The sequence below is a fragment of the Sminthopsis crassicaudata genome, chromosome 2 (genome assembly GCF_048593235.1).
Source record: "Sminthopsis crassicaudata isolate SCR6 chromosome 2, ASM4859323v1, whole genome shotgun sequence".
Taxonomy (NCBI): Eukaryota; Metazoa; Chordata; class Mammalia; order Dasyuromorphia; family Dasyuridae; genus Sminthopsis; species Sminthopsis crassicaudata.
The window spans coordinates 259827368-259852468 of record NC_133618.1 but is presented as its reverse complement, the minus strand read 5'-3'; the positions used below and the strand labels follow the sequence as shown (position 1 = coordinate 259852468).

The window sequence follows — 25101 nt, the reverse complement described above, 5'->3', positions numbered from 1 at the left end:
ACACTTACATTTCCAAATTAGATTTAATTGAACAAGCAAGGAATTTCCAATTCCACCACTAAAAGTTCCCAAATCTATTTCTAGAGCTAAAAACCTCTAGCATCTCTTCTTCCTTTAATAGTGATTGTCCTTTGAACCTTATGAAATGAGAGATTGGGAATAGGAGGTTAGATTTCATACTGCCCTTTTTTCTAACTTTTTATTATTTCACATATGCATTTGTTGTAATGGAAATAGTAGGTATTGGGCTGAGGACAGAAAACCCCGACTCTAGACCTGTATCTAACAGTGTATGATACTAAGCAAATTGCTTCTCTCATGGCCTCAGTTTTCCCATTTGTAAAACAAATTTTTGGATTAGATGATGTCTAAGACCCTTTCTACCTACACTCTAAACCCAGACATATTGGTTTAAAGATTATTCAAAACCAGCTTAGGAGAAAGAAAGTGATAATAATAAATGTGGAGACAATAAAAACTGTTTTTAGGGATGGTGGTCTCTATAATATTTCTATAAGATTTTAATAATGTTATGTTTAATACTTTCCCTATACCTTGAGTTAATGAGTGTAATCATGATTCACCTTAAGGATGGTAGTCTTGTTCATGGAATACTTGAACTTCTGGGCTACTCTCTGGTACTCCACCAGATTTGATGAGAGTTTCACAGTCTTCACTGGGTTATCATCCATTGGTTCCCAATGTTGAGGGATGCTCATCTCTATTACAAACAGTTGGAAATACCTTTAGAAACTTAAATGAAATCTGCGAGCTTTCCTATTTCTTATGTTGGGATACTTTATTTTTGCATTTTTGTTCTTTTATTTATTGTAGTTATTTGCATATGTAGTCTAATCTTGGCCATACCCAAAGGAGACAAAGAAACTTTGTTTAAGGTACTAATTACCTAGATCCCCAATTCTACCCCAATATTGACCCTAATCTTAAGGCTGAAGAAGTGGGAAGAGAAAGCAGGAAGTTATTACAAGCATGAAGTTGCAAAAGAAACGGTCCTCATGAGACCCCAGAGAGGACCCATCGAGAGCAAAGGGGTGCCAAATGCATAGTGGATTATTCATTCACTTCATCTCTACCAGGCTATTTTGGAAGATTGAGAAGCAAGAAACAAAGGGAGGGATTCAGGAAACTTTAAATCTTTTTTTCCTAAATGTTCACTTTTGCTTCTAAGAAATTAAATGTGATTTTAAAAAAACACTATTGGCCAATAAATACTGAAATTGCTTGTATTTTATCTAATATTCAGATATAGATAAGACCACAAAGTGATTTTCCCTTTATTAAATAAACATCTGATTTAATTGAACTGAACCCAGAGACTGGAAATGAAAAGGAAGATAAGGAGAGGGACTGTTATTAGACTTTCATAACCCCTTATAATAGTATGCAACACCATTGATGTTTTTTCAGTCGTTCAGTGTGTCTGATTCTTTGTGACCCATTTGGAGTTTTCCTGGGAAAGACATTGAAGGGCCATTTCCTTCTCCAGCTCATTTTATAGAATAGAAATTCAGGCAAACAGGGTCTTTCCCAGGGTCACACAGCTACTAAGTATCTGAGGTCAGGTTTGAACTTAAGAACATGAGTCTTACTGACTTAAATTCTGGCCCTCTATCCACTGTACCACTTAGCTGCCCAAATCCAAGACTAAAGTACGGCAAAATTGTTTTGTTTGGGTTGGGGAGAAGGGACTCAACAGAAAAGAGGAAGCAAGCTAGAAGGAGGTATTGTTCAGAAATATAAGTCACCTTTTCAGGAAATATGAATTGCCTACCATAGTTTAAAATCACTAATATCTGAGAAGAGAGAGAATCAATTCCTCATATGTCTTGGACTAGTACAATTTAGCAATCTAACCACATTATCAGAGTTTAATCTTTCTTACTAGTGCTCTTTAGTATACATATATGTGCATATATTGCATTTCCCTATTGAATATGCATTTCCCCCAGCACTGCATTCTACACATATTAACTACCTAATTTGTTGAATTAAATATTGAGAATTATCTAGAAATGGTCAGCTGCTATTTTGCTCCCAGAATTCAAGGAGAGATTGTTTTGTTACTGGAGTTATGTATTCCTGTGTTCAATGAAATAAATATAGAATGGCTTTATCCTCACACTTGCCTTCAAGATATTCACCTTCTCTTTTCACTTTAAACAGTTTTGTTCCATCTGAGTTTGGAAAGCAGTCTGTTATCTGGAAGTGGCCCAGTATATAGTAAGCACTTACTGTTTGTTGAATTGAGTGGCCACATTTATTTCTAAATTCTTTAAAGGTAAGAGAATCCTTTTAATTGTTTCTTTTTTAGTCCATCTAACTTATTACTGGTAAAGAGGAAGTGAAAAAAAATTAGATACCTTTGTTCATCTCTTGTTAAAATTATTAGCACAGTCTTTCTATTAGCAATTGGTAAACTACAAATGCAGTAACCTATGGTTACATTTTTGCTTAATGTTTCAGAGAATGTTCTGGATTTGCTGTTCTCTAGGTGTTTGAGGGAAAGTATTCAAATACAATGTATTAGTATAAATAAAATAAGACATTAGAATGATTAACTAAAGTGCCTTTTGGATTATCAATGAACTTCAAATGTTTATATTTTTCTCATTATCGGCAAGTATGAAACTGACTAAATAAAGCATCCCATAGAAAAAATTAATGCAGGACAAGGTTAAAAACTACTACTTTAATTTTCCAATTTTCTACCATACATAAATATCATCCAGAATGACCTCCTCTCTCACTCTTATTCATTGAGGACAAATCTAGGAAAAAATGAGAGCTTAAAGAAAAGGACAAAGCCAAGTAAACCCTGATTAAATGAGAAATGAAAATTAAAGGAAAGAAAAAACTCACCCCATATGCAGATTTCCCGCTTTATTTTAAAGATTGTCCCTATGTCTAGTACCAAACCTTCCCTCTTCTTCAAGTTGATCTTGGCTTTTCTAGAATTCAAGATGATTTCAATGTTCTCTTCTTCCTTCCTATATGCTGCTTCCAGTTTTAGGTTTGTAGTTTTGTCAAATGGGGAAAGAGCTGTGTTACCAATGTCATATTGCCATTGAACCACTGATTTCAGGGCTTCTGCTGCTCTATCTATGTCCTGAGCTTCCTGTATTAAAGTTTGCACAACAGTAGCAGCTTTCCTCACATCTTCCTGAAAACCTTGGATCTGTAAGAGATTCCCACGATGATGCAGATTGAGCGGGAAATAGTACCCTTGGTTTAAGACCTTTTGAAGACAGTCTTGGCTGAAAGTGACTATTTTATCACTGTCGAATGTTTCACTGCAATATCCATTCATAAAGTCTTCAAAAGCTTCCTGAAATTTGACTAAATTCATCTCCTTACCCAATACTTGAACCAGTCCTAGTGGAGAGTCACCTGAAAACAAAGTGAAATTCATAATGAGTCAATTATCCTCGATTTTTGAAAATGAAGGAAAATCTGACCCATTCTGATGCCATACTGCCTATGAAAGGGCTAGAGTAATAGGATGTATGAGGAAAGCTCAAAAGAATTGAAATTACTCAGTCTGAAAAAAGCTGAACAAATTGCCCTCAGTTTCTGAAACATTAAAGAAAATGAGAAATAACTATTTTCTAATTTAATTGATATCAAGAAAATAATCAATTATACTAGAATTATAGCAAAGGGCTTAAGGTTTATATATATAAATATATGTATATAACTGGTTGACAACTGGTTGACAACCTCATATGCATATAAGGTTGACAAAACTAGAAATTTGTTTTTAATTTGACAATTTAATTGACAAGATCAAAATTTCCAATCAAATTTCCACTTATTCAGAAACTTATTACATACGGAAATTTTTATATACAAAATCATTATATACATAAATTTCCACATACTTATGGAACCTAGGAATAGGCTGGAGAAGAGGAAGTTGAACTATATAACCTCTAAGGTACTTTACAAATCTAACTTACAGTTAAAAAAAAAAAAAAAAAGGTGGTTTAACTTAGAGGAAACTACTACTTTTTCTTTTCACCAATCTCAGTGGTTTATTTTAATTTTTTAAATAATAGCTTTTTGTTTTTCAAAATACTTGCAAAGATAATTTTCAACAATCACCCTTGCAAAACCTTGTGTTCCAAATTTCTCTCTCATTCCCCATCATCCCCCTCCCCTAGACAGCAAATAATCCAATAAAGGTTAACATGTGTGATTCTTCTAAACATGTTTAGAAGAATGGTTTAATTAGTTGTTGATACAATAGATATTGTTTAGGGCCTGAAGTAAGGAAAGTCAGAATCAAATCTAACTTCATATACTTAATGAATGTGTCACCCTGGACAACTTTATCTGTTTCCTCAACTGTAAAATGCAGGTAATAGTACTTACCTTCCAAGGTTGTTGAGAGGATCAAAGGAAATAATATTTATAAAAGCATTATACTAAATGCTTTTAGCTGGATGCTAACAGCTTAGCCAACTAATAACAGTGATCTTCCTTCTCTTCCTTCTTTCCTTTCTCCTTCTCCTACATATTGGTCCCCTCTACAAATTCAACATTAAAAAGACACAAAACAGTATGCAAGAGATAATGTGTACCATTCCTCTGAAAATGCTTAATAACCACAAATACTACTTTAGGTTACTGCTTTGTGTCTCCCTTGTCATTTTGTCATTAATTGGGAAGAGAATATTTCTATCTATAGTACAAATACCTCCAAATGGAAGAATGTCCCCAAATTCTTACACATCTGGAGATGAAAGAAAACTAATAGGGATTCCAGGGAATAGGACAGTATCTTCTCATTCTTACCAAGAGCAAAGTGTTCTTTTCTGTATCTTCTGAGAAACTTCAGGAGTTCTTGGACAGATGTCTAATAGAAAGAAAGAGTAAGAAACCTACTAAATGTATTAGAAAACATGACATTCCACAGAAGACTCAGAGATCTTTCTTTTGATTCCTCTATAAGATCTAAGGTTCAGAAACTTATAAGCTATTCTTTCATTTCTCATTTGGAAAGTTTTTTTCCTAATCTTAAAAACAAAAAAAATAATTGGACTAAAAGATGAAGAAATCCAGGGAAAGCTTGAACAGAACAATGATATTTGACCAATCACCACTGTCTAGTTTAGGATTCCCCAGAGGGAATATAGAAAAGGACACACAATTACTGATTGAATTACTGATGAATCCATTAAGGGGAACCTTTCAATGCTACTAATTCCTGTGTTTATCCCAATTTGGTATAATTTGTGTGTTTAGAGGTAGCTAGTTTCTATTTACCCCAGATTAGTTTATTTATAGAGTCCTGATTCTCTAGTCTACTAAGCATTTTGAAAACATTATTCATCCTAACTACCATGTCACTCCAAATCAACTTGCATAATTTTGGAGAGAGTTGGTGGCCCCAGACTATTTCACTTGTCCTGAAACCAAAACTAAAATTGAAGCTCAGGGCACCATCCTCCTAATTGGTTTATAAACTGTCAATTATCATGGTTAAATCTAGTTAAAATGTAATTGGATAAATACTAGAATATTTCTCAATAAGATTACCGGTAAAACAAAGATATCCAGTATTTTTACTCTTATTTGATATAGAGGGAGAAATGCCAGCTATAGCAATAAAACAAGAAAATAAAATCAAAGGGGTAAAGAAACAAAATTATCTATGGTAGCAAAATGATTATCTTAAATTTAAAGAACCCCAGTGATTCAAATTTTTTAAATTATATGAAGACTTGTGATAGAAAGTGCCATCCACATCCAGAGAAAGAACTATGACATCTGAATGTGGATCAAAGCACAACATTTTCACCTTTTTTGTGGTTGTTGTTTGTTAGGTTGCTTTTTTTCCTTTCTATTTTTTTCCATTTGATCTGATTTTTTTTTTTTTTTTTACAAATATGGAAATATATTTAGAATTGCACATGTTTAACTTATATTGGAATGCTTTTTGATTTGGGGTAGGAGAAGAGGGAAGAAAATCTGGAACACAAGGTTTTGTAAAATGAATGTTGAAAACTATTTTTGCATGTATTTGGAAAAATAAAACTATACTAAATTTTTAAAAATAAAAATTATTTGAAATAATAACTTTAATAAAGTATCAGGATTTAAAATAAACTAACAATAAATTCCTGTCCTCATGATAAATTCTGGATTAGTCTGGTATAACTATCAAATAGTATCAAGTATATAAAGAATTATTATGTAGAAGATGGCTGTCAGTGTTTACTAAAAAGAGTAAAAATAAATGGACCAAAAATGCCTCAAGAGACATAGTGGGTTAAATATCAGGAACAATAGTTTTATACTCACCACATTTCAGCTTAATGTAGAACATAAGGGCTAACAGTAAAGTCTAGTGGACTTATGAAATAGATAAGTGATGAATCTAGATCTATGCATAGAAACTACAGTCAAAGATAGGAAAATTCCTCCCAAGCACAAATGAGAAAAGTTAAAAGAAGGAAAAAGAGAGAATTTTAAAAACCAATGAGAGCTGAAATGGGTCAGCTAGGGTTATTTCTCAGTATGTCATCAAGTGGGACAAGAACTTAATATCCAGAACATTCTGATATAATATATGACTTGGTCATAGAATCTTAAGAGGTAAAAGAAACTTTAGGAATCATCTTGAAGAGGAAATCCCAAAACTGAAAAATCCTTAAAGGAGAAAACCTCCTTCTACTCAGCCCCAGGGAGGGGACTCCACCCTAAGCACAAACAGTTTCATCTTTGTTATCTGGGTGGGAAAGGCTCAGTCCGGAAAGGCATAGAATTCAATTCAAATTCTAACCCCAACCTGGGACTCCCCACAGGTACCTTTAGCTAAATCTCTCATTATTAAAGAGCCAAGCTGGAGTCCTCTCTTTGCAGAGGGTCTAAACATGCCATCACCATGCCTGGCACCAAAGACTCTCTGCCCACTGGAATCCTATTTCCAGTGCCCTTTTTTCTCTACCTTCAACTTTACCAACTAGACTTATAAACCTCTACTATCAATCTAAGTTTTTGGGTCTGTAAATTCCTTTACAGGAGACTTGCGCTGCCACTAGAACTCATTTAACTCTGTATCCTTGCGCCAAATCCAAAGGGGTTGCAGGGGAGCTCTATTTGACTCCCTGTACTCCGAACCTGCCACTAGACCTGAATGAAACCCTAATTTCATTTAGGTACCTCATTCTAGACCTCATCAATCTGAGCTACCTACCTGAACCTATATCAGCATTTCTGTAATATAAATAATATATGTATATGTTTTATAAAGAATATGAAATATTAAAAAATAAAATTTGTATAGTCATAACTTGTCTAATTGTGCTTCCCTTTATTGTGCTTCACAAATATTGCATTTTTCACTATGGTAAACTCGAAATTCAAGAGGCACTATTTTTCTAACTGCAGGGGCTCACATCATGTCTCTGTCACACTTCGGTAATTCTCACAATGTTTCAAACTTTTTCATCATTATTATATTTTTATGGTAATCTGTGATATTTTGTTACTATTGTACTGTTCTGAGGTGCCACAAACCATGTCCTTGTAAGACAGGGGAACTTGCCCAATAAATGTCTATATTCTGACTAGTCCATCAACTGAGTGTTCCCTGGCTCTCCCTCTCTTTGGACTGCCCTATTGCTTAAGACATGACGATATTGTAATTAAGTTAATTAATAACCCAATAATGCCCTCTGAGGTTATTAAAGGGAGAAGAATAGTCAAAGGTTGTGACAAATTTCATTGTTGTCTTATTTTAAGAAATTGCCATTCATCATAGTCATCATACCCTTCAGCTGATCAATCATTAGCCATCAACACAGAAACAAGACCCTACAGCAAAAAGACTATGATTCACTGAAGGCCCAGATTATGGTTTGCATATTTTTTAGTGATAAAATATTTTAAAAGTAAGTACATAATACTGTTGTATATTTAATGGACTAGACTACTGTATAAATATAACTTTTATATGCACAGGGAAAAAAATCCAAGTGAATTGCATTATTGCAATATTTACTTTGTTGTAGTGGTCTGGAACTGAACTTGCAATATCACTGATATAAGCCTATATAAGAATATATCTTATTAGATTATAAACTCCTTGAAGAAAAGGACCAAATTTGAACATTCTCTAATTTTAGTGCAATATTACATAGACTATGCACTTAATAAATATTTAATAAATGAGTGAACCCTCAAAGAAGCCTAAGCAAGGCTGTGTACCTACTTTTAAGTCCTCTAAAAATAGAAGCATTTTTCTAGGCTTAGGATAGGGGATGAAAAAAGACTCAAGTTCCCTTTCAGTTCTGAAATTTTATCAAGAATTGATGACTCTTACCAATTCATTTTCCTTCCTATAGGCTGAGACCTCAGAGAGCAAAGTATTTATAGTTTTCTCTGTCACTTGCATCTTTACCAAACAGTGGAGTTCTTCAGCAAATGTGAAAAGAACTGTAGTTCCAATTCCCAAAAGGTATTGTTGTATTCCTCTGTGCCTTATGGGGATGCTTTTTATAGTCAATGAATCTAGATCTGCTTGAACAATTCCTCTGGCCTCTTTTACATGCCTCCTTAGTCCTTTTAGTTTCAAAGTTAAAGTAGAATGATTGGTTTGAATGCAAATATTCACCTTTAAGTCCCCCCAGTTCATTATCCGAAACAGGTTTTCTCTGGCTTCAACTAGTTCCAGTCGAGGAGAAATAATTCTGTCTTCAGTTATTGAATAACTCATCAAATATTCCCTAATATTCCTTTCTGCCTCAGCTACTTCAATCCTGGTGCCCACTATGACCACTGAAGTCAAAATACCTAGCTGTGATTTGACACTATAAAAATTAACACTCTTTGGGTTTCTTAGTGCTATGAGTAGAGTTTCCCATTCCAGGCCACTGGTTGCCCACTGAACCTCTTCCGCGATATCAATCTTCCTCTCATAAACCAGGCTATTCAGTAATTCTTCTGCTTGTACCAATTCTCCAAAGTCAAGCCCCCAAATACCAATTCCACCAGATGTGTTCAGCACTGCCGAAATATCTTGTGCAAGGAAAAAATTCTCATTAAAGAGTTCTTCCTGGAGGCCCTGGATAAAATGTATTTGGAATGTGGAGAGTGAGACTGGCCAGTTCTTAAAAGCACTCAACAGACTATAAAACTGCCTCTCCACCTCAAGCACTTCCTTTCGGGGACCCTGAAAAGTGATCATACCTAAAGGATCTTCTGGTAAGGTTATAGTCACTGGAGAGTGAGGAAAGAGGAACTTGCTTATCGTGTTTTTGACTACTGTAAATCTAGGAAGATGGAGAATGGGATGTTCCACACAAACTGACTTTTCGCTGAAAGCCATTTCCTGAACATGTTGTACAAACATCTTCACTTCCTCAGTTAGTCCTACAAAGCAAGGGCCTTCGTATTCTTGTATGCTTTGAAAAGACTTCACTAGAGATTGTTGCTTCTTCAGAATATTTAGAATATCTGTATTGGACTCATAGTGAATAGCATATCTTTTCTTGTTTTTCTGAAAAGCATTCTCCACAGCTTTCTCCCAGTTAGATGGATCTAAGTGTTCTCCTTCTGCTACAAATTGAAGCACTCCCAAAGGGGCACAAGTTTGGAAAACACAGCCTACTTTCTTTAAATCGTCTTCAAACTCTTGGAAAACATCTGGGGAGTCATTAAGATACTGGATGAAAGCATGGTCCTCTTTCCAACATAGACCAATGGCTTCTAGAAGAAAAGACAAGAGAGTTGATCAACAAGTCTTAATTAAAAATCTTTTCTCAGTTGTCATGCTTATTTATAGTATTTTATGGATAGCAAAAATAAAGTCAGATCTAATCAACTAAAAGAATATCAAATGCTCCTGGCAGGCTGAGCTAATATAATAAAAATGACCATACTACTTAAATTAATCTACTTATTTAGTGCCATACCAATCAAACTCCCAAGAAAATATTTTACAGATCTAACAAAATTCATCTAGAACAGTGGTCCTCAAACTTTTAAAATAGGGGGCCAGTTCACTGTCCCTCAGACTGGTGGAGGGCCGAACTATAGTGAAAACAAAAGCTCACGCTCTGTCTCCACCCCTCAGCCCATTTGCCATAATCTGGAGAGCTGCATAATCATCCTCAGCAGGCCACATCTGGTCCTTGGGCCGTAGTTTGAGAACCCCTAATCTAGAAGAACAAAAGGTCAAGAATTTCAAGGGAATTAATAGAAAAAAAAAAATACAAATGAAAGTGGCCTAGCTATAACAGATCTAAAATTATATTATAAAGCAGATCATCAAAACCATTTGGTACTGGCTAAGAAATAGAACAATCAATAAGTGGAATAGATTAGGTTCAGAAGATACAATATTCAATGACTATAGTAATCTAGCATTTGGTAAACTCAAAACCCCCAGCTTCTGGGATAAGAATTCACAGTTTGATAAAAATTGCTGGGAAAATTGGAAATTAGTATGGCAGAAACTAAGCACTGACCCACCTAACACCATATACCAAAATATGGTTGAAATGGATTCATGACTTAGACATAAAGAGTGATACTATAAACAAATTAGGAAAACAAAGGAAAACCTACCTATCTGTGGAGAAGGAAGAAATTTGTGGGAAAATAGAACAAGACATTATGGATTGCAAAATGGATAATTTTAATTATATTAAGTTAAAAAAAAAAAAAGTCTGCAAAACCAATGCAGACAAGATTAGAAGGGAAGCAGTAAATTGGGGAAAAAATTTTTACATCCAAGAAGTCTATTAAAGGCCTCATTTCTAAAATATATAGAGAACTGACTCAAATTTAAAAGAATACAAGCCATTCTCCAATTGATAAATGGTCAAAGAATACGAACAGACAATTTTCAGATGAAATTAAAACAATTTCTAGTCATATGACAAAATATTCTAAATCACTATTGGTCAGAGAAATGCAAATCAAGGCAATTCTGAGGTACTATTACACACCTCTCAGATTGGCTAAGATGATAAGAAAAGATAATGATGAATGTTGGAGAGGATTTGGGAAAACTGGGACATTGTTGGTGGAGTTGTGAACTGATACAATTAATTCTAACGAGTAATTTAGGGGCAGCTAGGGGGCGCAGTGGATAGAACACCAGCCCTGAATTCAGGAGGACCTGAGTTCAAATGTAGTCTCAGACACTTAACCTTCCTAGCTATGTGACCCTGGGCAAATCACTTAACCCCAGCCTCAGGAGAAAAAAAAAAAAAAAAAAGAGTAATTTGGAACTATGCCCAAAGGACTACCAAATTGTGCATATCCTTTGATCTATCAGTGTCTCTACAGGGTCTGTATCCCAAAGAGATCATAAAGAAAAAGGATCCACATGTGCAAAAATGTTTGAAGCAGCCCTTTTTGGGGTGGCAAGAAACTGGAAACTGAGTAGATGCCCATCAGTTGAGGAAAGACTGAATAAGTTATATGAATGTAATAAAATATTATTGTTCTCTAAGATACTATCAGCAAACTGATTTCAAAAAAACCTGGAAAGACTTACATGAACTTTTTATAGTGGCAAGAAACTAGAAATTGAGTGGATGCCCCTCAGTTGGAGAATGGCTGAATAAGTTATGGTATATGAATGTTATGTTATATTATTGTTCTGTAAGAAATGATCAGGAGGATTTCAAAAAAGTCTGGAGAGACTTACATGAATTGATGCTAAGTGAAGTGAGTAGAACCAAGAGAACATTATACACAGCAAGAACAAGATTATATGATAATCAATTCTGACGGATGTGGTTCTTTTCAATAGCAAGGTGACTCAGGCCGGTTCCAATGCTCTTGTGATGAAGAGAGAGCCATCTGCACCCAGAGAAAGGATTATGGGGCTGATTGTGGATCACAACATAGTATTTTCACTTTGTTGTTGTTGTTTCCTTGCATTTTGTTTTCTTTTTCTTTTTTTCCTTTTTAATCTGATTTTTCTTGTGCGGCATGATGATTATGCAAATATGTATAGAAGAATTGCACACGTTTAACATATTTTGGATTACTTGCCATCTATTTTTGTCTACTTGCCAGGTAGAGGAAAGAAAGAAAAAAAAATTTTGGAACACAAAGTTTTGCAAGGGTGAATATCTTAATTATTTATGCATGTGTTCTGAAAACAAAAAGCTTTATTAAAATTTTTAAATAAATTTTTAAAATTAAATAAAAAACTAAATATTAAATTTTTTAAAAGTATTTTGTGGATAGATCAGTGGACTTGTAATCACAAAACTAGGTGGCATGGAGGATAGAGTGCTAGATTTAGAACCTTTATTACTTGTTAACTTTATTCAAATGCTGCTCCACATACCTACTAGCTGGGTGGTCCTGAGCAAATTGCTTAACTTTTCTCAGTCTCATTGTATTCATTTGCAAAATAGGGATAAAATAACTCAATATTATCTCATCTGAAATGAGATAACATTTGTAAAGCACTTAGCAAAGTGCCTGGCACATAGTTAAGTATTTTATAAATATGTATTCCCTACCCTATTTATTAGAGTCCTTGTGAAGATTTTTTTTTTTATGCATGAGTAATTTTTTTTATAACATTATCCCTTGTATTCATTTTTCCAAAATTTCCCCTCCCTCTCTCTACTCCCTCTCCCAAATGACAGGCAATCCCATACATTTTACATGTGTTACAGTATAACCTAGATATAATATATGTGTGTAAATCCAATTTTTTGTATTGGATTCCAAAGGTATAAGTAACCTGGGTAGATAGACAGTAGTGCTAACAATTTACATTCACTTCCCACTGTTCCTTCTCTGGGTGTAGTTGTTTCTGTCCATCATTGATCAATTGGAAGTTAATTAGATCTTCTCTATGTTGAAGATTTCCACTTCCATCAGAATACATCTTCATACAGCATTGTTGTTGAAGTGTATAGTGATCTTCTGGTTCTGTTCATTTCACTCAGCATCAGTTCATGTAAGTCTCTCCAACCCTTTCTGAATTCATCCTGCTGGTCATTTCTTACAGAGCAATAATATTCCATAACCTTCATATACTATAATTTACCCAACCATTCTCCAATTGATGGACATCCATTCATCTTCCAGTTTCTAGCCACTACAAAAAGGGCTGCCACAAACATTTTGGCACATACAGGTCCCTTTCCGCTCTTTAGTATTTGTTTGGGATATAAGCCCAATAGCAGCAATGCTGGATCAAAGGGTATGCACAGTTTGATAACTTTTTGGGCATAATTTCAGATTGCTCTCCAGAATGGCCGGATTCTTTCACAACTCCACCAACAATGTATTAGTGTCCCAGTTTTCCCACAGCCCCTCCAACATTCATCATTATTTGTTCCTGTCATCTTAGCCAATCTGACAGGTGTGTAGTGGTTTCTCAGAGTTGTCTTAATTTGCATTTCTCTGATCAATAGTGATTTAGAACACTCTTTCATATGAGTGGATATAATTTCAATTTCATCATCTGAGAATTGTCTGTTCATATCCTTTGACCATTTATCAACTGGAGAATGGTTTGATTTCTTATAAATTAGGGTCAGTTCTCTATATATTTTGGAAATGAGACCTTTATCAGAACCTTTAACTGCAAAAATATTTTCCCAATTTGTTACTTCCCTTCTAATCTTGTTTGCATTAGTATTGTTTGTACAGAAACTTTTTAGTTTGATGTAATCAAAATTTTCTATTTTGTGATCAATAATGATCTCTAGTTCTCCTCTGGTCATAAATTCCTTCCTCCTCCACAGGTCTGAGAGGTAGACTATTCTCTGTTCCTAATCTATTTATGGTCTCATTCTTTATGCCTAAATCATGGACCCATTTTGATCTTATCTTGGTATATGGTGTTAAGTGTGGATCCATATCTAATTTCTGCCCTACTAATTTCCAGTTTTCCCAGAGTCCTTGTGAAGATTAAGAAGTATGGGTGAATTAGTTTAAAACGTTTTGTAAAGTACTGTATAAAACTTTAAAGTGCTATATAAAATTAGCTGTTATTGTTATTATTAATTATGTATTCCTTTTTCTTTTGATTTAATTGAGCTGGTTGGACTTGATGACCTCTTGAAGTCTCTTGCACCTCAAAAGTTTATGATCCAATGGATACCTCCCTTCTCTTTCATACTGTTGGTTAGTCTTGGTTTCCATGGCACTTTACTCTCCTGAATGTCCTCTTTCATTTGTATTACTCTGTACAGGCCCAATATCGAATGAGGCCATTCCTGTATATGGACTTATTCAATACTGGCCCTCTACATTAATCTGTTACTTCTCTCTCCCCCTCTCCTTTGCTCTTACTTTGTCCTTACTATGAACATTAAATAAGGGCTTTCCTCAAGGTTCCACCCATAGTCTTCTGTTATTCTTTTTAAATACTTCTTTCCGCTTATCACTCATCTATTACCATTGTCTTCAATAACTACCTTTTTGCTAATGGCTTCCAAATCTGTATTTTTGTACCTGGTCCAAATATACCTACAAACTTTTTAAAGCTCTCCATTTTTTGGCCCTATTCTAACTAACCTTTTTTTTTTTTTTTCCCCATTAATTCCCAACATGAAACCTCCTGTATCATCAAGTACATCTCCCTATCATACAAAAGCACTATGTTCAAGGCCCTTTATGTATAGCTCTCTGTTACCTTAAAAAGATAATGATATCTTTCTCAATGCTAGTGATCACCTTTTCTGCAATTTATACTCTTAGAAGTTGCTTAGAGCATTCAGAAGATAAATGATTTGACCAAGATTACAATCAGTATATGTCAGCAGTGGGACTTGAATTCAGGTCTTCCTGGACCTAAGGCCAGCTCTCAATTTAGTTGGCCAGGCTTCCCCCCATATAGAAAAATAGAAGTTTGGGTGTAAATATAAATGTTTATAATGCTTATATATGTTTTATAATATTCTTTTTTCTCTCTGTGTCTGTGTGTATCTGTCTCTCTGTCTCTCTTTTTGTCTCTTCTCTCTCATGACATATATCCCCATTAAATAATTTTATCAGTTTCATCAATACCTCCATCAGCACAGATCATATCCTCACCATCATTTTGGAAGAATGTCCTTAAGAGACTTCAATCGCAAAAATAATCATTTTAAGAGACTTTAGTCACAAAACTCATCACTCTGCCATCAGTTCAATCATAGGCTCACTAATAAGGTTGGTTTCTATAGTACTGGCACACATTTGGTCCCTGAGCCCTTCCAGGTTAGAAAGTCCTGCTAATGTTTATGTTCCACTAACACAGCCTCTGAGAACTCAAGTACCAAAAGATCTCAGTGGAGGATAGGCATATATAATTCTTATATACTATATCACTGTATTTTGTTAATCTTGCCACCTCAATCAAATTGCAAACTCCCTAAAAACAGGAGGGTATTATTAGAATTTGATGTACAGGAGGTGGATAGCATTTGTTAATTAATTAAGTGATAAGTACTGCTATAATTTTCTTAGGACTGAGATTCTAAGATATCTGAAAAAAAAAAAAAAAAAAACCCCACCAGGGTTAAGCAATCTAGTCAATAATAACTTCAATAATGAACATTATCAAATAACACATTAAGCAGAGAGTTAATATAAAACAATTTCATTATATCTCTTTTATATATTACCTTACTGATTAGGCTGGAATAAGGGTAGGAGTTGGGAAGTAATGCATTAAGTATATCATAATTGCATAAGTATCTCATAACAGGTACACAGATTTATGTGTCCTTTAGACTAGTGCCCTTGAGAGTGTGAGGAAGTAGGATATGAATGACTATATTGATAAACATATTAAATTAAATGAAAATTTTGAAGAATATAAATGTTTGTGAATGAGAAGATGCTTGAACTCTCTGGAAAGCTGAATAACTCTATGATATTATTCCCAGACAATATACTTACCAAGAGGGGTCCTAAAATATTCAGTCATCTGAAAGGAAAAGATGGAAGAAATCTGATATATTTAAAATAAACCAAGGTCAAGTCACACCAAAAAAAAATTACTATTTATAAATCCTGAAGCACTGCAATTTGTACATCTTTTCTAAAAAGGTCTAAGAGTCTCTGTATTTGGTTTGTTAATATTTTATCATTAAAGAACAACCTATTTAGTCTCATAGAGTATCTGAGTATTTGATCTATAATTACAAATCAATAATCTGAACAGGTGTCAAAATTATTCATGTAATGAATGTCATTGACTTTCACTTTATTATTGTTTCTGTGAGAGAAGACATCTGTTTAAAACCTCAGCTATCTCTGGCTCACCTCCAACCAGAAATCTACTGTCATTTGAGAGAAGAAAAACATCTGTCCCCAAAATATCTTGCTTAGATTCTACTATTAAAGATCTATTAATTCAAATTAATAATTTTTCTATTAAAGTACAAATACATTAATCTAGGAATCAGTGACTCTCACTTCAGTGTGAATTTATTTTATCAGGTTGAATCACTCTAGCAAGCTAAGTGAGAGCAGTTGCCTTTGAGGAAATGAAAGTTTGATAGCATAGAAGAAGGAAACCTAACTTTAGAATAAGGGGCCCAAAGTAGGGAACAAAACCTAGAGTAAAGCAATTTAATGAGGGAGCTCCTGGCAATAAACAGCTGAGGATCAGAGCAATGGCGTACAATGGTATACAAGAGCTAAGAAGGCAAGTGGGAAGATTTACACTTTTGTCTAAGGTAAGGCTTCTTAAACTTTCTATTTGCAACCCTTTTTTGTTCAGGAAATTTTTACACAACTGAGGGTATACAGGGATATGAAATAGGTATACAAATCCAACAGTTATTGCTAATAAATAATAATTTCGTGACTCCTACATTCAGTTACACAATCCCATATGGGGTCACAACCCACAGTTTAAGAAATTTTGGTCTAAGGTATTTCTGTCCATGATGGCTGATGATGGATTTACTGAAACTTTACCTTCTGAGGATTGGCTGCTTGTAGGGGTTGAATTATCTGTACTAGTTTCATCCATGTATTGGGTTTTTCTTTTAAAAAGTTATTGATCTCTTCCAACATAATACACAAAGGATTAGAATTCCCAGTAGTCTCCAGGTCTAAGACAGGAAAGGAGATGGATTCCAGAAAAGAGCCAAGGAAATTGTTCAAGCAGCTCCAGACCACCTGCTGAATGACCTGCTGAGTAACAATCACAATAATTAAAATAATTAAAAATGTAATTATAGTGCAAGTATAATTACAAATATGTATAGCCTGTCTGTCTCCATAAAAACTCTGTTCTTTGATGGGAAGCAACAAAAGCTGCAGCAAAAGTATATAAGGGAAACAGGATAAAGTACACATGATGTATTTAAGCAATCTCTCCCTTCCTCTGACTCAATACATTTAAAATGAAGTCATAAGAGATTGATAGGCTTAAAGGAGGGTTGAAAACAAATGGAGAGGAAAGAGATCATAAAAAAGGGAAAAGGACCTATATGTGCAAAAATATTTGTAGCAGCCCTTTTTGTATTGACAAGGAACTAGAAACTGAGTGGATGCCCATCAGTTGGGGAAAGAATGAATAAGTTAAGATATATGAATGCAATAAAATAGTATTGTTCTATAAGAAACTATCAACAGACTGATTTCAAAAAGACCTGGAAAGACTTACATGAACTGATACTAAGTTTACTGAGTAGAACCAAGAGAACATTGTACAAAGCAATAACAAGATTACGTGATGATTTACTGTGATGGACTTGGCTTTTTTCAGCAGTGAGATGATTCAGGCCAATTTCAATAGATTTGTGATGGAAAGAACCATTTGCATCCAGAGAGAGGTCTACGGGGATTGAATGTGGAGCACAACATAGTATTTTCACCTTTATTGTTGTTGCTTGCTTGCTTTTTTCTCTCTCTCATTTTCCACTTTTGATCTGATTTTTCTTCTGCAGCATGATAAATGTGGAAATATGTTTAGATGAAATGCACATGTTTAATCTATATTAGATTACTTTCTGTCTAGGGGAGAGAGAGGTTGGGAGGAAGGGAAAAAATTTGGATCACAAGGTTTTGCAAGGGTGAATATTGAAAGTTATCTTTGCACATATTTGAAAAATAAGGAGCTATTATAAAAAAAAAGAAAGAGAAAGAAAAAAGGAAGAAAGAAAAAAAGAAGAAAAGAAAGGAAAGGAAAGAAAGGAAAGGAAGGAAGGAAAGGAAGGAAAGGAAAGAAAGGAAGGAAGGAAAGGAAGGAAAGGAAGGAAGGAAGGAAGGAAAGAAGGAAGGAAAGAAGGAAGGAAGGAAGGAAGGAAGAAAGGAAGGAAGAAAGGAAGGAAGGAAGGAAGGAAGGAAGGAAGGAAGGAAGGAAGGAAGGAAGGAAGGAAGGAAGGAAGGAAGGAAGGAAGGAAGGAAGGAAAGAAGGAAGGAAGGAAGGAAAGAAAGAAGGAAGGAAGGAAGGAAGGAAGGAAGGAAGGAAGGAAGGAAAGAAGGAAGGAAGGAAGGAAGGAAGGAAGGAAGGAAGGAAAGAAGGAAGGAAGGAAGGAAAGAAAGAAGGAAGGAAGGAAGGAAGGAAGGAAGGAAGAGAGGGAGGGAGGGAGGGAGGGAGGGAGGGAGGGAGGGAAGGAAGGAAGGAGGGAGGGGAAAAAATGGAAGAGGTTTTCAGATTTGTGGATGTGCCATAAGAAGGATCATAAAGCACTTCTTAATTTAGTCTGTTCCTGAGGTTCAAGACATTTTTGTATGTTTCCCCCATCTTTTCAATTAATACATGTTTATTGTGCACTTACAAGATGTGTAGGGTATAATGGTAGGTACTATAGATACAAAAAAAGAGAAGACAAAAAGTCCCCAACTATGGAAATACTAATCTGCTTATTATCTAGTTGGATAGATGAAATATGCATGTTAAAAATCAACATTGTAAGGAAAAATATATCAATAAATATCATGTACATGGGAATTGTTTCCCCAGGGTAGATTGCCCAAAGCAAACAGAAGGGAAGGAATAGAATGATAATGAACAGAGAGCCCCAGGTAGAATTGATTCATTTTTATTGTTGACAATACTTCATTAGTTGATAATTAGAAAAAAATTATTCAAAATAGTAACAATAACAACAAAAAAAAGCTCTCATATATAGTGCTTTGCAGTTTACAAAATCTTTCCTACACAAAAATCCTGTGAGGTAGATAGTTCAAGGTTTATTTTCTCCATTTTAAAAAAAGAAAGATGTCACCACCATAGGGTTCCACATATAGAAGTAATAGAAGTATTATATCTTATCTCTGTTTTTCCCCCTGGATATCCTAAATTGAGTGATTGAGAAAAAGAGCTTAACATTTAGCAGTTTAGAGACTACTGATAATTTTGAGTTTTGGTTTGGTATGGTTTTTTGAACTGTTGGTTTGGGGAAAAAAAGTTCCATTTGAGTGATTAGCAATTGATAAAGAAAAAGAGAAAAGGATTAAAGCTAGAGGAGTTGGTAGGATTGAAGTGAAAAAAAAAATTGAAAGGATGTTTGAAGACTATAGGGAAGTAACAAGTAGATAGAGATTCTTTCTTGATTAGTCCGCTCATTATTTTATATGATTTTAGATATTTTAAAGGAAATTTAAGATAGTCCATTCCAGTAAGATCCTACCTACCTTACACCTGGCTCCACTATGCAAGGTAGATAAGTTGAAGAGAAATCATAACTCAACACTCACTACCTTCATCTCAAAGGGTCTTAAAGTGGGAATGTGATATTGACCTGATAAAGATCAATTTATACGCAGTACATGATATAAAGAAGTGCCCCCTAGTCTACTGATCCTACTTTCAGCTCAATCTCTGAGAATTATCTATTTCTACCATAAAAAAACAACTCTACGGGAGAAGGGCCGAGTATTACCCATCAACTGCCAAGTAACCAGCACCCATGGAATGGGTACATCAGCCTACTAAAGTAGTAAGACACTCTGAGGAAAAGACAAGAATTGGCATGTGCCAGGCCAAATAAACCCCCACTCCTTCCCTCACATCATGAAGTGAATAACCCCTTACTTAAACCCCAAAGCTTTGAGACTAGCAATATCCCCTACACCACTAGTCCTGTTTCCCATTCAAGTTCCATAGTCATCGTGGAAAGGAGCAATCACTATTGAAAAGATTCATCTTCCTCATAATTGCCACCAACTTCCACTAACAGAAAAACCTAAAAGCCTCAGTAAAGGCAGCACATACAACACCATGATCTTGCTTTTAGCCCAACCTCTATAGCCATCATGCCAGAGAACAACTTCTATGGAGATGCAATTCGGCAACTGCTTTTACAGTAATTACAGCTGGTCTCAATACCCACAAGTATTAAAGATTTCAAGAAGAAAGTTTTCACTTCCAAAGCCTTTAGCATTGTAAAATAGGTAAACATCAGAAATATGATTTTATCAGTTGAAATGACATTAAAGAAAATGCATCACCCTTTCTTACTGCTGTACCCTAAGGTACATAGTCTCCCCCCTTAGAATGTGAGTTCCTTGAGAGCAAGAACTTTCCTTTTTCTATTTGTAAAGCCAACATTTAGTACATGTTTTACCCATAGTAAATGCTTGATTAAATGACTTTTAGTTCATTCATATTCAAACATTAGGCCAAACCTGGCTCACTTCTAGGCACTGTTGAACTAATCTTGCATCCAGGCAGATGATATATAGGATCTGGCAATGCAGACCAGGCAAGCTGGAAGCAGGAATGGTGATGATATTTCCATGGACAAGATCCTGGGCAGCAAGAATGGTCTCCAGGGCTGTACGGACCTTAGTGGAAGTCTCCTGGACCCAACTTTTATTGTGGGGCTCCAGGATCCAAGGGAAAACAACCACATCTGTCTGTGAATAAAAGAAAAGTTCAGGAAAAAAGAAGAATGAAAATAAATAAGGAAAATTAAGATAAACATGCTCTAAAAAAAAAAAAAGTTTTCATCAGGTAATAGAATTTCAAACCATTTTCTTATAGCTTTGAGATTGCCCAAACCTCCAATACTCTTTTACCTTAGCCCAAACAGAGATCCTTCATGTTCTAACAAATTCTCACAGAAAGTCCATAGGATTCCTTGGTCACCTATTTCTTATTGACTTCACTGACTAGATATTCCCTCTCATGTCCAACTTATTTCATTTTGTTCTAGTCTCAAAGGGGATAGACAATAAATTGTTATGGCTTCTGAATCCCTTGGAATGTTATTGTTTTTCTTCAGGTTTCTTTTTATCCAATGTTTAAACTTTTCTTAGAATCTCATGACCCAGTTGATCAGTTCTGTTGATCAATCATGGATCCAAGGCTGCATGTGTACCACTGACCTAAGGAGAACCAGACTCAGTAGTGACCACTTACTTTCTGGCTGATGAGGTTTCCAACCACCACCTCTGTGGTTACTGCTTCCCAGGAGCTCATGACGTAGGGAAGGAGGACACGGAGATTCTTTCCACTGGGCCACCACCTGCAACATTCCACCTCCCACTCGGCTACAAAGTCATCATCAGTTACTGCAACTGTCAGATTCTTCAGGCTGCTCCTCATGGGCTGCATGCTCTTAAAGGCCTTGACTCCCTGAGTAATCCCCTTTGCTAGGGCTGTTGGACCCATGGGGTGGATCACCAAAGAAGCACTTTTCTTCTGGGACGCGGCTTGCAGTGCCAAAGTGACAGCACTGGCAGTCAGCTCCTGGCTTTCATCCCTAGAAGTCAGCTTCCTCCCTGAGCTATGGCCAGCCCAAGAGGATGACAGCACCACTTGTAGCAACACCTGTGGAATACCTCGATCATTCAGGATATGCTGCCTCAGTACCCTTACCTTGGGGATTGGTTTGACCTTATTTTGTCTGTCCAATGGCCCACTGCTGAGGCGCATGATGACAGAGGCTCGGAAGGTGGAAGCTTCTCCTTTCCAAAGATAAAGACTAAGGCCATTTCCTATTTGGAAGAAACCACTCATCTTTTTTTGCTCTTGAATCAAACCAGGCCATGGATTCATTCTCACAGTGGAATTGAGAAGAATCATCAGTTTACTGATGGCAATCTTGGCATTAGAGACCACTTTCTGGGGTCCAGAGAAGGAAATGATTGCTGAGTTCTCGACTAGTTGCCAGCCAACTTTCACCTTCCAAAGAGAAAAATCCAGAGTTTCCTGAAGGACCTTCCATAACTGGAACTCCTCAGGGGTCACATGTAAAATTTCATTTGTGCTTGAATAACTCTGAAGGTAATCCAGTGTCTTCCAGTCTTTACTGTTTCTGCTACATACTGAGAAGCTTTGTGGCTGTCTCCCTGAGACTCTCATGAAAGGACCACAACAGGGCTTGACTGTTTGCAAGCTGAATCTGGGATCCTTTAAATCTTTATCACCTGAAACTCTTTTACAGCAGGATCTTAGATGAGGTTCATTGCAGGTCACAGAGCCAGACATGTTTGATCCAACCTTCTTACTTCTAGTTCAAAATTGAAAAGTCACCTATCAGATTCTGCAGCTTTGCTGGAAAAATTCAGAAAAGAACATCACATAAGACATGATATTATAGTATTATAGTATAGTATAGTATTATAGTATTAAGAGCCTGATATTATAGTATGATTAGCAATCCCCATAGGAGAGAATACTCTATGTGAATTTTCCACCTTGCATTCTGAAAGCAGGGCTGGGCCAGGGTGAAATTTGATTTTTGTCTTTCCTTGCTTATGTCTCTCTTTCTGTAAGTCTCTATTGTCCCCTATCAATTAAGGTTTGGGAGTGAGATTACAAGAATAAAAGGGAAGAAAAATTAGTTTAAAAAAAGAAGAGCCCCAGAAGTAGAGAATATTCTGTCATATAATTTTATCATTCTTCAGATTGCTCTGTGATTTAGGGGTTCAGTGGTTTTGAGCTTCCTGGAAGGAATTCATTAAACTGGAAAACAGATTAAAAAAAATAAACCCAAGTCCATATCATTTTTATATAAATTAAAAAAAAAAAAAAAAGCATATCACACTTACCTAGCAAAAGTGATACTGTCTCCATTATTCCTTATCAAAAATCACTTTTCCCCAGCATAGATATTCCTTGTAATTCTCCTACTGACCATCCAGGACGTTCTGCCAAATGACTCTCTTCTCTCCTTTAATATAGAGACATTTCCACAATCAGCAATCAAAATGAAAAAGACTAATTTCAGTTTCATTTCCTTGAAAACTTACTCAATGATTTTACTTCAGGAGGTGGGTTTTAAGAAGCATATTTAGATGTAGACAGTATGAGTTTATTAAACTTCAATATTTTCAAAATGAAAATAAGAATAAGGAAAGATGAGGAGAAAACAGAGGAGAAAAAGCTAAGATTGAGGCCCTTTTCAAAATTTTTACTGTAGCGTTTCAAAGTTTTCAAAACTGAAACTCAACCACTCCCAATCTTTTTGGCTCCTCCCACAAAGCTCAGAGAGCAACAATCTCCAGGCTGCTGCTTTAGCCAGATGGCAAGAGAAAACAAAGGGAAGATCTAGAAAGTAATGAAAAGGACAGAACTTTTGGGGAAATGTTCCAGAACTTGGGGTCTTATTTAACCTGCAAAAAAGGAAACTAAAGAAAAACAGCTTCTACACCATAGAAGATAGTTACTAGCTATTAATCATTTTGCTGTTCACCAAATGAGATGGTGGGTTTCAATGCAGCTGGATTGAATGGAGTCAAATGTCAGACTTAACTGGCAATTTTTCTTCCTCCACTCCACTTCATCCCCAACCCCAAAGATATCATTAAAAGCATCAAGGAGGCACTGTATGTTATAGTTGAAAGAGCACAGACTCTGGAATCATACCTAGGTTCATATTTTGGCTTTAATAACACCATTATCGGTATGAATTAGACAAGTAATTCAAGTAATATCTCTTTGAGCCTCCAGGTTTGTTTTTTGTTTTTTTTTTTAATCTATACAATGAGGGAGTTGGACTAGGTCTCTGAAAGCCCTTTCAGATCTAAATCTATGATCCTAAAGCCAGATCAGCTGGCCAGTTACATTTAATCAGCATTGTACATAGGAAAAAAGGCAAAAGACAGTCCCCAATCTCAGGAAGTTTACAATCTCCCTGGGAGTTAGCCTTCAAATATCTATATCCAAACAAGCCATTAAAAGGATAAATGGAAAATAAGAAAAAACAATGAAAAAGGGAACAAAGTAGGAATCAAGTGATTTCACACAAGGGATCTTAATGTAGACCAATAGCCACCAATCACTCTTTCACCTGTGTCCTGTTCTCAGATGAAGGAAAGAAAAGTAGCAAAGTACAATGGGAAGTGTGCTAAAGTTAAAGTCATAGGGATCTGGATTCAAATCCCAGGTCATCGGCTTATGCTCTGTATGATTTTGATCCTCAATTTCCTCAATTGTAAAAAGAATTGAAACTAAAAGACCTCAAAAAGCCTCTTCTAGCTTTATATCCATGATCTTGTGAATGATTTAAAAATTTTTTTTCCTCAATAGCATTTTATTTTTCCAAATATATATATATATATATGTTTATATAGTTTTCAACATTCATTTTTAAGAGCTATTTTATTAATATATTTTATTTTTATAAATATATTTAAGATAAATATATTAAAGAAATATATATGTATTTCTTTAAATTTGCAATAGTATTTTATTTTTCCAAATACATAAAAAGATAGTTTACATCTTCAAAACATTCATTTCTGTAAGATTTTGTTTCAAATTTTTCTCCCTCCCTCTTATCTCTCTCCTCCCCAAGATAGATAGTAACCTGATATGAGTTAAATATATGTAATTCTTTTAAACATATATCCATATTTATGATGTTGTGAAAGAAAAATCAGAACAAAAGGGAAAAAAAACCCACAAGAAAGGAAAAAAAAAAAAAGGTGAAAACACTGCTTCTATCCATATTTAGTCTATACTTTTCTCTCTGAATGCAGATGGCTCTTTCCATCTCAAGTCTACTGGAATTGTCTTGAATCACCTCATTATTGAGAAGAGCCAAGTCCATCATAGTTGATCATCACATAATCTTGACATTACTGTGTATAAAGTTCTCCAATTCTGCTCTCTTCACTCAGCATCAATTCATGTAAGTTTTTCGAGCCTTTTCAGAAATCAGCCTGCTTATCATTTCTTATGCAAGAATAATATGC

General features: G+C 35.3%; 1 protein-coding gene across 9 annotated transcripts in view; it reads right to left on the bottom strand.

The window, feature by feature from the left end:
* The window catches only part of LOC141555866 (uncharacterized), a 48709-nt gene extending 25359 nt beyond the window's left edge, over positions 1-23350 (bottom strand). For 5 of the 9 annotated variants that reach the window (XR_012486366.1, XR_012486365.1, XR_012486368.1 and 2 more), the window contains exons 1-9: positions 22954-23350; positions 21320-22456; positions 20584-20814; positions 16921-17139; positions 15895-15922; positions 8348-9732; positions 4816-4876; positions 2881-3408; positions 585-721 (exon numbers count right to left, since the gene is read on the bottom strand). Coding sequence is in view for 6 of the 9 variants with exons in the window: in XM_074289145.1 (XP_074145246.1) it covers positions 585-721; positions 2881-3408; positions 4816-4876; positions 8348-9732; positions 15895-15922; positions 16921-17139; positions 20584-20814; positions 21320-22390 (3660 nt within the window). In the remaining 3 variants the exon portion in view is untranslated. The remainder of the gene's footprint in view (positions 1-584; positions 722-2880; positions 3409-4815; positions 4877-8347; positions 9733-15894; positions 15923-16920; positions 17140-20583; positions 20815-21319; positions 22457-22953) is intronic. The other 4 variants (XM_074289147.1, XM_074289146.1, XM_074289148.1 and 1 more) reach the window with 4 other exon arrangements.
* Between the last annotated feature and the right edge of the window lie 1751 nt (positions 23351-25101).